Below are 15,300 nucleotides of genomic sequence, written 5' to 3' on the forward strand. Positions count from 1 at the left end.
ACCCCAATAAAGGAAAAGAATCCACCTGCCAATGCAGGAGACACAGGAGACCCAGGTTCCATCCTTGGATCAGGAAGATCCCCTGGAGGAGGAAATGGCAACCCACTCCAGTATTCTTGCCTGGGAAATCCCAAGGACAGAGGAGCCTGGCGGGCTACAGTCCAGGGGGCTGCAAAGAGTTGGACACAACTGAGCACACAGGCATGCAATAAAGAATTAACAATAAGGAAAAAAAATGTGAAAGTTATTTTCAGCACATGGGCTGTAAAAAAGGGCAGTGGGCCATATTTGGGTCCATCGGGCAATAGCTTCCTGACCCCTGAACTCCATGATGCAGGTAACTATATTCTTACCTTCTGGCAAGCTGCCCCAATTTTTCAGCACATTCACTGTCTGATTTCTGGTTTAAAAGTTCAAGGATGTTCATGGTTCTGTGAAAATGTCCACATGACAAACTCACACTAACAGCTGTTTCATGTTTATCTCCAGTAAGTACCCATACTTTGATACCAGCCATTCTCAATGCTTCAATAGTTTCTCGAACTTTATCTTGTAGTCTGAAAACAAAAGAAACACAGAGAATACTTTTTTGACCAAATTTTAAGTGTAAACCACATAGTACAAGTAGGGTAATTCTGAACTCCTTAACCTAGGAATGCTACAGTATAGTAAAACAACCGACTTTTTTTCCCACTAGGGAAAAAACAAGAATAACCCAGATCAGTGATCACCTGGCTAATACAAAATCTACAACTCTATGCTGACACATGTGTCACAACGGGCATTCCTGAGTTGTGGGGCATTTGAGGTGACAGATACGAATCACCTGGGTCAATACTGCCTTGATGAGAACATGTATGCATTCTTACAATTGTTAAGTTTCCTTCCTCTTCATTTTGGTGACAGATACTACTACTGTAAACGTATTTGGTTTTTTGAAGCTCACCGGGTATTAATATGCTGGAGCACTATGTAAGCTTAAATATAAAACCTACAACTTTGTATTTTAAGACTGTACTTTGAAGTTGATTTTTATAAAACCAACTAACTATACAGTCTTCACAAACTTATTTCTTAAAAGTCTTAAATTTCAAATTAGGAGATTTTCTTTTTGATAAGAAAATCTCTTAAATCAGTAGTTCAAAAATCAGACTGCAGACAATAAAGGTCTACATAACCTCAGAGAATCTCAGAAATCTCACAAGGACCACTGAAAAGTAAATGAAACACTAGATCTTAAAAAAAATGCAAACACCTTAGATCTAGGTCGTAGAAAAAAACCTAACAATATACTTAATTTGTAGAATTCAATAATTCAAGAAAGTGAAACATACATGGAGAGAGAGGCTAGGGAACAAAGGCAATGAATAAACAGATGGCATGGAATTCACAGGCTAACAGAGAAGAAAGTCTTCAAATAAGTAACTGTAATATACTGTCACAAGGACAACAGCAGAAACTACCTACAAAACATGAAGGCTTCCCAAAGAAGAGAATTTTTAATAGTATTAGGACTCAGGAAAGATCTTCCTAGAGTGCGGGTAATATATGAACTATAATTTATGAATGGGTATTCATAGATGGATAAGAGAAAAATGATCCAGGCAGAAGGCACAGCTTTACAAAGTGTAAAAGGCAAAAATAGAACAGTTTTAGTTAAAACAGTCTTCACTGTTGTTCAGAAAACAAGACAGTTTGGTACTGCTGAAATGTAAAGCAGAAGGTGGCAATGGCAGGAGGTGAGGCTGGAGAATTAAGCAAGAGCTTAAAATCTTTGAATGGCACACGGAGTAGTTGTCTAAAAACTCAAAACTATACACGGCTGGATTCTATCAAGTATTTCAGATAGCTGACTAGGACAAAAATTATATGTATGGACTGGGAAAAATTAAAGCTTTAACTTTTTATTTTAAATACATTAAGTCACTATAAAATGTTAAAAGTGGAGTTTGTCATGTATTACAAATATTTGGTTAGAAAAATTCTTATGAGAAAAATGACATTGACTATTTATCTGATACTTACTTGTCTTCTACTGCTGTAGCTCCCAGTAATATCAGGTCTTTCTCTATGAACTGGAAGACACCTGCCAATTTCTCTTCCCGTTGCTGCAAGGCAGTCCTGGCTTCAAATAAACGTCTATTTATTTCCTCATACTCTTTAGATGTAAATTGCCTATAGGCCATACAAAGAGTTCTTAGCCCTTTCTAAAAGAGAAAAATTAAAGACAAAATTGAACGAAAATAACTAATGGGGAATCAAAAAGTTATTGAAATAAACTGAGGATACCATTACCAAAAATTAACTATCAAATTTAAAAATTATCATCATCTAGTGACAGGAAACTGTTACAAAACCACAGTCATCTGAATTGTGGGATACATATTATCATAGCTCTTTCAATTTCTGATGGGTTCTTAAAAAGTTGCTCATAATAATTAAGGTCACTGAATTGTACAACATTACAGAGCCTAGACATGCTCATAAACATGATCTATCTGTAATTTTAGAACCGTTTTTTACCAGGAAAGTAAAAAGTTCTACAAAGGTACCTTCAGGCCAATCAAAAGAGGCAGCACTAGGTTCTACTCTCTTGTTTTAACCACTAAAAATTTACTTTTATCTACTTAAAAAAATTTTTTTAAGCAAAGGGGACTATAATTTCCTGAGGCTTCATGGTATGACAAATTCACAATTCAAATAAAGAAGACTGTAAGGTGGTCATTATCAACCAACCAATACTTTTCTAGAGTCACAGAATGAATGATTTTTAATTGTATCATTGTATCTTCACTGGTGATTTGGAATTATACAAAACTTAGGAATACATGTTTGATTATCTGATTGTACCAAGGATCAATTTTTCTTATGGTATTAATATCTGAAAGTTGGTATCTAACTCTGAAAGCTTATAAAAGTTCTTTTTCTTACATTTTCCTCACAAAAACCCAAAATAAAGATTCTAATAAAAGGACTCAGAAAGGAAAGGTTTTAAAATACTATATGACACTACTTCAGTTCAGTTCAGTTGTTCAGTCGTGTCCGACTTTTTGCGACCCCATGAATCGCAGCACGCCAGGCCTCCCTGTCCATCACCAACTCCGGAATTCACTCAGACTCACATCCATCGAGTCAGTGATGCCATCCAGCCATCTCATCCTCTGTCGTCCCCTTCTCCTCCTGACCCCAATCCCTCCCAGCATCAGAGTCTTTTCCAGTGAGTCAACTCTTCGCACGAGGTGGCCAAAGTAGTGAAGTTTCAGCTTTAGCATCATTCCTTCCAAAGACATCCCAGGGCTGATCTCCTTTAGAATGGACTGGTTGGATCTCCCTGCAGTCCAAGGGACTCCCAAGAGTCTTCTCCAACACCACAGTTCAAAAGTATCAATTCTTCGGCGCTCAGCCTTCTTCACAGTCCAACTCTCACATCCGTACATGACTACTGGAAAAACCATAGCCTTGACTAGACGGACCTTTGTTGGCAAAGTAATGTCTCTGCTTTTGAATATGCTATCTAGGTTGGACATAACTTTCCTTCCAAGGAGTAAGCATCTTTGAATTTCATGGCTGCAGTAACCATCTGCAGTGATTTTGAAGCCCAAAAATATAAAGTCTGACACTGTTTCTCCATCTATTTCCCATGAAGTGATGGGACCACATGCCATGATCTTCGTTTTCTGAATGTTGAGCTTTAAGGCAACTTTTTCACTCTCCACTTTCACTTTCATCAAGAGGCTTTTGAGTTCCTCTTTCCTTTCTGCCATAAGGGTGGTGTCATCTGCATATGTGAGGTTATTGATATTTCTCCCGGCAATCTTGATTGCAGCTTGTGCTTCTTCCAGTCCAGTGTTTCTCATGATGTACTCTGCATATAAGTTAAACAAGCAGGGTGACAATATACAGCCTTGACGTACTCCTTTTCCTATTTGGAACCAGTCTGTTGTTCCATGTCCAGTTCTAACTGTTGCTTCCCGACCTGCATACAGATTTCTCAAGAGGCAGGTCACTACTTAGTAGATTTCTAAATATTGGCTTTCCTTGATTTACATATGACCTATATTTATAAACACCTGTTTCTCTTAAATAAGTCAAGAGACTATCAGAGTTATAAACAAATGAAATTAATTCATTCCGCAACAAGTATTTGTTGAGTCCCAGCTTAGTGAAAGCATTGTTCTAGATATTAAAATGACAGAAAAGTAGAATATCTTTGTTCTTACAGATGTTACAGTGTGGTAGATGAACTAGACCATAAACAATTAGAAAATAAGTAATGGGAGAGAAGAAACTGTAAAGAGGCAGATGTATAGAGATAAGTATGGAGCAAACATTTACAGAAATGCAGAAATGAGAGATCATGAAGCTCTAAGACTGAGATAGAACTGCTTAATAAGTTTCCTCTTCACATGAACTGTAGCACTTTATTTTTGTAAGATTCTCCTACATTCTTTTATTAAGAGGGACATAAGTCACATACCATAATTCACTTTAAAGAGTACAATTAGCTGGTCCTTAGTGTACTCATGAAGTCATGCAATCATGACTATCTGATTCCAGAACATTTTCATCACCTTCAAAAGGAATTCCATACTCATTAGCAGACGCTTCCCTTTTCCCCCTTACTCCAGCTCCCGGCAACTACTAATCTGATTTCTGGCTCTATGAATTGGCTTATTCTGGATTTTCATATAAACAGAATATGTGGCCTTTTGTGACTAGCTTCTTTCACTTAACAAAGGAACATCATTTCTTTTAATGGCCAATTAACACTCCATTATACAGATAGGACACTGTTTAATCCATTCATCAGTTGACAGACATTTGGGTTTTTCCATGTTTTTAGCTATTAGGAATAAAGCTGCTACAAACATTTGTGTCCAAGTTTTTGTTAGATGTATATTTTCAATTCTATGGATGTATACCTTGACTCATATAGTAACTCTATATTATTCTGTGTTGCACGAGTAACTGTAAAACTATTTCTAAAGTTGGCCATATCATTTATATTTCCATAGCATGTATGAGGGTTCCAGTTCTACACATTCTTGAGATTTTTTTGTATAACCCCCTCCGTTTTTTTGGCTGTGCTGTGTGGGAATCTTAATTCCCTGACCAGGAATAAAAATCTGTGCCCCCTGCAGTGGAAGCAAGAGTCTTAATAACTGGACCACTAGGAAAATCCCTCCTTTTATAATGCAGCAATTTGAGGGGTCCTTAAAGCCATAAGTACTCTGGCTGTAATAGGTTCAAACAGAAGATATATGTTTGCAGGTTAAAAGGTCAGTATTTAACCAAAGAATGAGGAACCAACACATAATGTAACAGAACTACAGAATTACTGTAATTTTTGATAAAATACTAATGCAAATATCTTTCATATATATTTTTAATGGTTTTTAAATCAGAGAAATTTCCACTTACCAAAGCAAATTCATCTACATGAATTTTGGTTTTTTCTATTTCTCCACCTATACATTCAGGGAGAATTGATGATTCAGCGCCTTTAACAAATAAAAGCTTCTCACCTAAAAAGAAAAATGAACATTTAAAAAATTGTATTAGATACAATATTCATTTCAGTTCAGTTCAGTCGCTCAGTCATGTCCGACTCTTGCGATCCCATAAATCGCAGCACGCCAGGCCTCCCTGTCCATTACCTACTCCCGGAGTTCACTCAGACTCACGTCCATCGATTCAGTGATGCCATCCAGCCATCTCATCCTCTGGCATCCCCTTCTCCTCCTGCCCCTAATCCCTCCCAGCATCAGAGTCTTTTCCAATGAGTCAACTCTTCGCATGAGGTGGAGTTTCAGCTTCAGCATCATTCCTTCCAAGAACACCCAGGACTGATCTCCTTTAGAATGGACTGGTTGGATCTCCTTGCAGTCCAAGGGACTCCCAAGAGTCTTCTCCAACACCACAGTTCAAAAGCATCAATTCTTCAGCGCTCAGCCTTCTTCACAGTCCAACTCTCACATCCGTACATGACCACTGGAAAAACCATAGCCTTGACTAGATGGACCTTTGTTGGCAAAGTAATGTCTCTGCTTTTGAATATGCTATCTAGGTTGGTCATAACTTTCCTTCCAAGGAGTAAGCATCTTTGAATTTCATGGCTGCAGTAACCATCTGCAGTGATTTTGGAGCCCAGAAAAATAAAGTCTGACATTGCTTCCACTGTTTCCCCATCTATTTCCCATGAAGTGATGGGACCACATGCCATGATCTTCGTTTTCTGAACGTTGAGCTTTAATCCAACTTTTTCACTCTCCACTTTCACTTTCATCAAGAGGCTTTTTAGATCCTCTTCACTTTCTGCCATAAGGGTGGTGTCATCTGCATATGTGAGGTTATTGATATTTTTCCCGGCAATCTTGATTCCAGCTTGTGCTTCTTCCAGTCCAGCGTTTCTCCTGATGTACTCAGCATATAAGTTAAATAAACAGGGTGACAATATACAGCCTTGACATACTCCTTTCCCAATTTGGAACCAGTTTGTTGTTCCATGTCCCGTTCTAACTGTTGCTTCCTAACCTGCATACAGGTTTCTCAAGAGGCAGGTCAGGTGGTCTGGTATTCCCATCTCTTTCAGAATTTTCCACAGTTTATAGTGATGCACACAGTCAAAGGCTTTGGCATAGTCAATAAAGCAGAAATAGATGTTTTTCTGGAACTCTCTTGCTTTTTCCACGATCCAGCGGATGTTGGCAATTTGATCTCTGGTTCCTCTGCCTTTTCTAAAACCAGCTTGAACATCAGGAAGTTCACGGTTCACATATTGCTGAAGTCTGGCTTGGAGAATTTTGAGCATTACTTTACTAGTGTGTGAGATGAGTGCAATTGTGCGGTAGTTTGAGCATTCTTTGGCATTGCCTTTCTTTGGGATTGGAATGAAAACTGACCTTTTCCAGTCCTGTGGCCACTGACGAGTCTTCCAAATTTGCTGGCATATTCAGTGCAGCACTTTCACAGCATCATCTTTCAGGATTTGAAATAGCTCAACTGGAATTTCATCAACTCCACTAGCTTTGTTCGTAGTGATGCTTTCTAAGGCCCACTTGACTTCACATTCCAGGGTGTCTGGCTCTAGGTGAATGATCACACCATTGTGATTATCTGGGTCGTGAAGATCTTTTTTGGACAGTTCTTCTGTGTATTCTTGCCACCTTTTCCTAATATCTTCTGCTTCTGTTAGGTCCATACCATTTCTGTCCTTTATGGAGCCCATCTTTGCATGAAATGTTCCCTTAGTATCTCTGATTTTCTTGAAGAGATCCCTAGTCTTTCCCATTCTGTTGTTTTCTGTTATTTCTTTGCACTGATCGCTGAGGAAGGCTTTCTTATCTCTTCTTGCTATTCTTTGGAACTCTGCATTCAGATGCTTATATCTTTCCTTTTCTCCTTTGCTTTTCGCTTCTCTTCTTTTCACAGCTATTTGTAAGGCCTCCTCAGACAGCCATTTTGCTTTTTTGCATTTCTTTTCCATGGGGATGGTCTTGATCCCTGTCTCCTGTACAATGTCATGAACCTCATTCCATAGTTCATCAGGCACTCTATCTATCAGATCTAGGCCCTTAAATCTATTTCTCACTTCCACTGTATAATCATAAGGGATTTGATGGTCTAGTGGTTTTCACTACTTTCTTCAATTTCAGTCTGAATTTGGTAATAAGGAGTTCATGATCTGAGCCACAGTCAGCTCCTGGTCTTGTTTTTGTTGACTGTATAGAGCTTCTCCATCTGTGTCTTGAAAGAATATAATCAATCTGATTTCAGTGTTGACCATCTGGTGATGTCCATGTGTAGAGTCTTCTCTTGTGCTGTTGGAAGAGGGTGTTTGCTATGACCAGTGCATTTTCTTAGCAAAACTCTATTAGTCTTTGCCCGGCTTCATTCCCTATTCTAAGGCCAAATTTGCCTGTTACTCCAGGTGTTTCTTGACTTCCTACTTTTGCATTCCAGTCCCCTATAATGAAAAGAACATCTTTTTTGGGTGTTAGTTCTAAAAGGTCTTGTAGGTCTTCATAGAACCGTTCAACTTCAGTTTCTTCAGCGTTACTGGTTGGGGCATAGACTTGGGTTACTGTGATATTGAATGGTTTGCCTTGGAAACGAACAGAGATCATTCTGTCGTTTTTGAGATTGCATCCAAGTACTGCATTTTGGACTCTTTTGTTGACCATGATGGCTACTCCATTTCTTCTGAGGGGATTCCTGTCCGCAGTAGTAGATATAATGGTCATCTGAGTTAAATTCACCCATTCCAGTCCATTTCAGTTCGTTGATTCCTAGAATGTCGACATTCACTCTTGCCATCTCCTGTTTGGCCACTTCCAATTTGCCTTGATTCATGGACCTGACATTCCAGGTTCCTATGCAATATTGCTCTTTACAGCATTGGACCTTGCTTCTATCACCAGTCACATCCACAACTGGGTATTGGTTTTTGCTTTGGCTCCATCGCTTTATTCTTTCCAGAGTTATTTCTCCACTGATCTCCAGTAGCATATTGGGCACCTACTGACCTGGGGAGTTTCTCTTTCAGTATCCTATCATTTTGCCTTTTCATACTGTTCATGGGGTCCACTGGAGAAGGGAATGGCAAACCACTTCAAATACAATATTAAATAAGTACAAATTCATAAAAGTTTAGATTTGTTACCTGAAGGTGCTTGAACAATTACACTCATTCTTCTACGATCTGGATCAAATTCCAAAATATGAAGCAGCTTGTATCTAAGTGAAAAAAAATAAGAAAGACAAAATCTTTACTTTTTGAATAATATTAAGTGACTATTAGTCTAGTCAAGGCTATGGTTTTTCCAGTGGTCATGTATGGATGTGAGAGTTGGACTGTGAAGAAAGCTGAGTGCTGAAGAATTGATGCTTTTGAACTGTGGTGTTGGAGAAGACTCTTGAGAGTCCCTTGGACTGCAAGGAGATCCAACCAGTCCATTCAAAGGAGATCAGCCCTGGGATTTCTTTGGAAGGAATGATGCTAAAGCTGAAACTCCAGTACTTTGGCCACCTCATGTGAAGAGTTGACTCATTGGAAAAACTCTGATGCTGGGAGGGATTGAGGGCAGGAGGAGAAGGGGACGACAGAGGATGAGATGGCTGGATGGCATCACTGACTCAATGGACGTGAGTGTGAGTGAACTCCGGGAGATGGTGACAGACAGGGAGGCCTGGCGTGCTGCCATTCATGGGGTCGCAAAGAGTCGGACATGACTGAGCGACTGAACTGAAGTGACTATTTGGAAAGAACCCCCATAAGAGATAAAATGGTTAATTCAGAACAAGAAATTAATCTCAACTATATTTTTTAAGATGATGGATCATGAGTCAATTAACAATACAAGATAGAAAAAGAAGGAACAGACTTTTATTAAGTATTGGATTGGAGAAAAAGTTCATCCAGGTTTTGCCAAAAGATCTCATGGGAAAACCTGAATGACCATTTTGGTCAGTCTAATACTTAACGGAATGCCACATACTTTACATACCTTCTATCATTTAACACCCATGAAAACCAAAGGATGTAGGTCTTATCTCACTTTACAGATGAAGACTATTATACTCAGAAAGGCATATTCATTTGCCTAAGCCAAATAAGCATATGAGTGGCAGAGCAAGGATTGGAATGCATATCTGCCCAGCTTCATGTTTCCTCACTAAAAAGGGTGAGTGATTCTAAACCCTTTTTTCTGACCAAACACATCTGAGAAATATAAGCCCTCACATTAGTAACAGAGGCTCATTATAGCAGTGATTCTAAACCCAGGACAGGACAGCTGCGGGGCGGGGCAGCGGGGGGGACGGGACGGGACAGGGAAGATCTCTCTAGGGAGCTGCAGAAGAATTTGGTGTCTGATGGTCAAGTGTGGAAGTTGATAAAATGAGCTAGACAGGGTCCCAGATAGAAGTGGTCAAAGACTGGGCACTATTTAGTTCAGAAAAGCATAGTTTGGACAAGCAGGGCTGGAGCTGAGATGTGATCAGAACTGATAAAAACCACAAAAGATATATGAATATGATAAGAATGGACTACTTTATCCAACAGTAGAAGTATTGGAAATGATACAACAGTTCCTTAATGTTTGAAAGATAAAAATCATTGGAAAGATAAAGAAATTTTTGTTTAGTGAGTAGAAACATAAAACTCATTACCTTTACATGTAAAAATAAACACATAAGTAAATTCAAGAACCGTTAAGCTAAAGTACAGATGAAAGATTCAGACAATTATATTATTATTGTGATGAGATACAATGTAATACTGACATCATTCTAGAGCAGGCCTTAGTAAACCTTTAAGGTGCCGGATAGCAAATACTTTAGGCTTTGAACATCATATATGATCTCTGTTGCATTTTTGTTTCTGAAAACATTTTAAAAATGCAATTTAGTCTACAGGCTATACAAAAACAAGCTGTAGGCCAGATCTGGCTTCTGGGTCACTTTACCGATTCCTGTTCTATAGTATTCAATACATAGAAAATTACATATAGAAAAAAATTACCGTTCCAGTTTTCCAAGAGTTTTAACTTCCATAATTTCTCCAGAATTACCAACAAACACGATGCCAAATCTAGGAAATAAAAGAAGAAAGAAATATAAGATATAAAGGATGAGAGGTGGACCATAAAGAAGGCAGGCACAGTGCCAAAGAACTGATGCTTTCAAACTGGTGCTAGAGAAGACTCTTCAACAGTCCCTTGGACAGCAAGGAGATCAAACCAGTCAGTCCTAAAGCAAATCAACCTTAAATACTCATTCGAAGGACTGATGCTGAAGCTGAAGCTCCAGTAGTTTGGCTGCCTGATGCAAACAGCTACTCACTGGAAAAGGCCCTGATGCTGGGAAAGATTGAAGGCAGAACAAGAGGGCAACAGAGTATGAGATGGTTGGATGGCATCACTGAGTCAGTGGACATAAACTTGGGCAAACTCTAGGAGATGGTGAGAGACAGAAGGCCTGGCATGCTGCAGTCCATGGGGTTGCAAAGAGTTGGACATGACTGGGCAACTGAACAACATTTCATATTTTACGATATGACTTGAGTAAAAACATTTAAAATATAAGTTTAAGATGTATTAAAGTATTTCCTTTGAGAATATATAGCATTATTTTTAAGAACTTAAAGGATTCGAGTTGGTACAAAACAATACACACACAAGTATTTCTCACAACATATTTCATAGCAATCAGACAGTAGCTAGTGGTGCCTGGACCTACTACAACACTACTTCTGCTGTCAGAGTAAAACTTGCCATCAGAAGACTGAAGCAATGAAAGGACCAGTAGAAGTGCCATTATTTGATAACACTGCTAGCCTATAATAAATGTGTTAAAATTTATGTAACAAAATTACTTTGGCTTGTTGTTAACTTTGGGTATGGGTATTCCGCGATGGCTCAGCAGGTAAAGAATCTGCCTGCCAATGCAGGAGATGCAGGTTCGGTCCCTGGGTTGGGAAGATCCCTCGGAGGAGGAAATGGCAAACTATTCCAGTATTCTTTCCTGGGAAAGCCCACAGACAGAGGAATCTGGCAGGCTACAGTCTGTAGGGTCACAAAGTCAGACAGGACTGAGCACACATGCAGAATGCAGTAGACTTTTAAAGAGATCTCTTCAAAATACGACTTAATGCAAGCTTGACAACAAAATTAATGACATTTCACATTCTTATGTAGAATATTTTTATGTGCTTTTTTGTCTGAGAATTTAAAAGTATTTTCTTGTATTTTCACACTTTTATTTAAAAGGTATTTTTCTGAAGATTTGAAAATTATACTTAAACTACCTTGCAGCAGCTTCCACGAGAGCCTTTTCATCTGGTGAAGATGCATAGTACTCCAACTGGGCAGGTGCAAAGCTGGACTGCCAGGGACCATCACCAATGCTATCAGTCTGAACACTGCTAATCTGCACAGTGTGACAGAGACTGACTGCTTTAAAGAAGAGATCATGTTCTTTCATCTGCAGAAACATAATTAATATTCACAATAAAAATACCAATACCAAATAACATGTAGGAAACCAGAAACAAAATTCTAAAAAATGCCATTAAATACAGTTTGTAACTTGATAAAGATGTAGAACAAGAGTGCTATAATCTTGAATTGCATAAGTAATAGCTAGCTGGCTGCTTCTGACTCCAAAGAGTTAAGACGTCATGTTTGCTTATGACCCTTTAACATCTGACTATCTTTTCAGTAGACATAACCAAATTGCAAGTAAAGGTAAAAACTATTTTGTGGCAGAACTGAGATGGAAAAGGTATTAAATAAATTTAAGCTCTGTTCCTTAACAAAGTCTTATTTACTTCAAGGCAGAAGCGCGTTCCTTAACTTAGTCTCATTTAAACACCTAGAGAACTAAAGTAGATACATAATAAGTGACAATTTAAGTTTGCTTATGACTATAAATTCTCAATGCTGAACCAAAGTATAAACATTTCAAATGTGTATTTCTTGCCCCACTACCATTTAAAACATTTTCTCCTACAACCCACCAACTACAAAGAATTACTATTTCAAATGAAATTCCTATTTATTAACTTAAAAATTGCTTACTAGTTCAGTTCCATTTTCAGGACTGGTTCTAAAGGAGGAACCGGCTGCAAGATGGGATAAATTGTTAACATGGGATAAACTAGTAAGATAAGATAAGTTTCCTTCTGAAGAGTCTGGTGTTGGTCCTTCAGATACAAGTCTACCATTGATTTCTTGGTATTTTGTACCATTAATTGAACATTCCCGAAACTGCATCTCGTTTTCTGTCAGTGTACCAGTTTTGTCTGTAAACACATACTCCACCTAGAGATAGAAAAGAAAACAAACTTTTCTGTTCAGGGTCTTATATTAGACAAAAAAAAAAAAAAAAGCTGCCCTCTGTCTCCTGATGTTGTTTACCTATTAACATTGATATACTCATGTTGAGAGTACAAATAATTAATGATGCAGGGTAACACAAAACATTTAAAATTTATAGACTTTTCTAAGTCTGTGGCATCTTTAGAGTTACGTTCATCTATAGAGGGGACTGATAGTTTTTGTTTAATCAACAGCAGAAATAGTTCCTGGTCAGGGAACTATATTCCACATGCCGCAACTGAAAGATCTTATCTTGAATGCCCCCACATGCTAAAACCAAGACCCATCAGCCAAATAAATAAATTCAAATAACACACAAAAACCAGCTGCAATACTTCTGATGGCCACTTCTACAAGTATACTTTAGGTCTTTTTCATAAAGTGCCGTATTTATTGTAGTACTTATTTATTGTATTTACCATATTTATTGTATTTCTTAATAATTTAGCAAGTACTGTTGTCATTAGGTTCCTCCCTTTTCATTTTAAATGTATTACTGACAAAGTTTATGTTATACCCCAATCCCATTTTCCCATAAACCCTGTGGTTTTTAGTAAGTAATTTTACACAGCACAGTGATTTTTAGTAATGGATATGTCACATTACAGCAGAACTGATGAACTAAGATCCTGCAAACCACAGGGCACAGCCAAACAAACACACTGTTCTGATATACTATAATATTAGAAATTTAAAATATTATCATAGAAATAAACCAAAAGATAGGTGGAAAGATAAAAGTGCATGACTTCTCCCAGAAACCGTATTATAAAAACACGGAAATGAAAATTCAAAGAGAATTAGGAAATTAGGATAAATGGTCTGACACCCAAATTAATAAATTTCAGAAATAAAATTCCACAAAACAGAAACAGACTTGTTACTAAAGAAATAAGGAAAATTCCTCGAAGTGAAGGACATGTTTCTAGATTAAGAGGACTTGGAGTTCTTTGCCCAAAGGGAGTAAAAAAGACACCAAGGTGTATCATCATAAAATTTCAGATTCATTGCACAAAGAGAAGATTGTAAACATTAACGTTTCCAGAAACAAAACAACAGATCACATAGAAAAACTGAGACTCAGAATAGGATTGGATTTCTCATAGAAACACTGGAAGCCAGGAAAAAAATGGAGAACTGCTTTTGAAAATATTGAGGAAAAATAATTCCCAACCTAAATTATTAATCAAGTGTAAGAAGGGAATAAAGATATTTTTAGACATGCAAAAACTCAAAATATATCCATCTTATGCATCCTTTCCGAAGAAGTTATTAGAAGATGTGGTCCACCAAAATAAGAGAATAAGCAACAGGTGGGAAGACATGGGAAGCAGAGGGCAGGAAATTTAAAACAGATGGGAGACAAGGGAAGTTCTAGGGTGATGGAAAAGGAAGTCCAGGGTGACAGCTGAGAAGCTGGTCCAGAAAGAAGTCCAAATTGAAGCAGAAAAATGAAAGGCTTCAAAAGAGAAAGCGAGCAACAGAATAAAAAAGAGAAAGGAAATCCTAGATTACCTGCTGTGTTTGCATATGTGAGAGATGGTTCATACACTCATCAGATTTGTTTGTGGTAAATGAAAATTAAGAGAATGGAAAAATAGAACAATTAAGTCTAACAAAACCAAAATACATAGGAAAAATGTAATTATAGTACTACACAGCACACAGAGAGAACTAGGAGTTAATAAACTATAACAAAACAGTTCTAATAATGTCAGTAAGTGAATATTTATTAAATCCCAAATTGTGATTTAACAATATTGGGGAGCTATGGAGAGGCAAAGTGGGTATACATCTGGAGATGTGTGTAGAAGGAATAGTGTAAGGGTTATATCTTTATATTTCATAGTAAATAATGTCGCAACTTTAAAAATCCAGAAAGAATACCATATAAAAATACAATGCTAAATAATGAAGAACAGTTTAAGATTTCAAAATGGGAAACACGAAACAAGGTGTGGAGCAAAGAAAGTGGGGCTGTTTTTTAGTATAAGTTTTGTAATATTTAGTTTTATTAGTTTTTGTATATTTATTGTTTTGATAAAAATAACAAATTAGAAAAACAAAAGGATCATTTTTACCTGTCCAAGTTCTTCATTCAGATCAGAAGTATTGACTTGAGCTTTCTCATCTGATTCTTCATGATAGAGATCAAGATCCCAGCCAATAAAAAATGATCCAAGAAATTTTTGCAGTTCCACTGTCACGTACAATGAAATTGGAATGATGAAATTGTAGAGTACCAAAAAAGCAAGGAAGTCTGAAATAAATTTCAGAATCTGTGGGAAAAAAATGATTTTTGGTAAGAAAAAATATGAGAATTTCTTTATCATCACTGAAGAAAATAATCGGTTTCACATTTAAATAGACTATTAACTATATTCTGAAACAGAATAGCCTCATGAATTGAAATGCATTTATT

The 15,300-nt window shown here is 37.5% G+C and overlaps 1 protein-coding gene across 6 annotated transcripts in view; it reads right to left on the reverse strand.

Annotated features, from left to right (window-relative positions):
- ATP11B (ATPase phospholipid transporting 11B (putative)) overlaps positions 1–15,300 on the reverse strand; it is a 124,187-nt gene that overhangs the window by 56,766 nt on the left and 52,121 nt on the right. For all 6 annotated transcript variants that reach the window (XM_027540159.1, XM_027540180.1, XM_027540153.1 and 3 more), the window contains 8 exons: positions 14,960–15,157; positions 12,579–12,821; positions 11,807–11,982; positions 10,523–10,591; positions 8,663–8,736; positions 5,422–5,525; positions 2,026–2,207; positions 354–557 (listed from right to left, as the gene is read on the reverse strand). In XM_027540159.1, the coding sequence (XP_027395960.1) occupies positions 354–557; positions 2,026–2,207; positions 5,422–5,525; positions 8,663–8,736; positions 10,523–10,591; positions 11,807–11,982; positions 12,579–12,821; positions 14,960–15,157 (1,250 nt within the window). The remainder of the gene's footprint in view (positions 1–353; positions 558–2,025; positions 2,208–5,421; positions 5,526–8,662; positions 8,737–10,522; positions 10,592–11,806; positions 11,983–12,578; positions 12,822–14,959; positions 15,158–15,300) is intronic.

This window comes from Bos indicus x Bos taurus, chromosome 1 (genome assembly GCF_003369695.1).
Source record: "Bos indicus x Bos taurus breed Angus x Brahman F1 hybrid chromosome 1, Bos_hybrid_MaternalHap_v2.0, whole genome shotgun sequence".
NCBI lineage: Eukaryota > Metazoa > Chordata > Mammalia > Artiodactyla > Bovidae > Bos > Bos indicus x Bos taurus.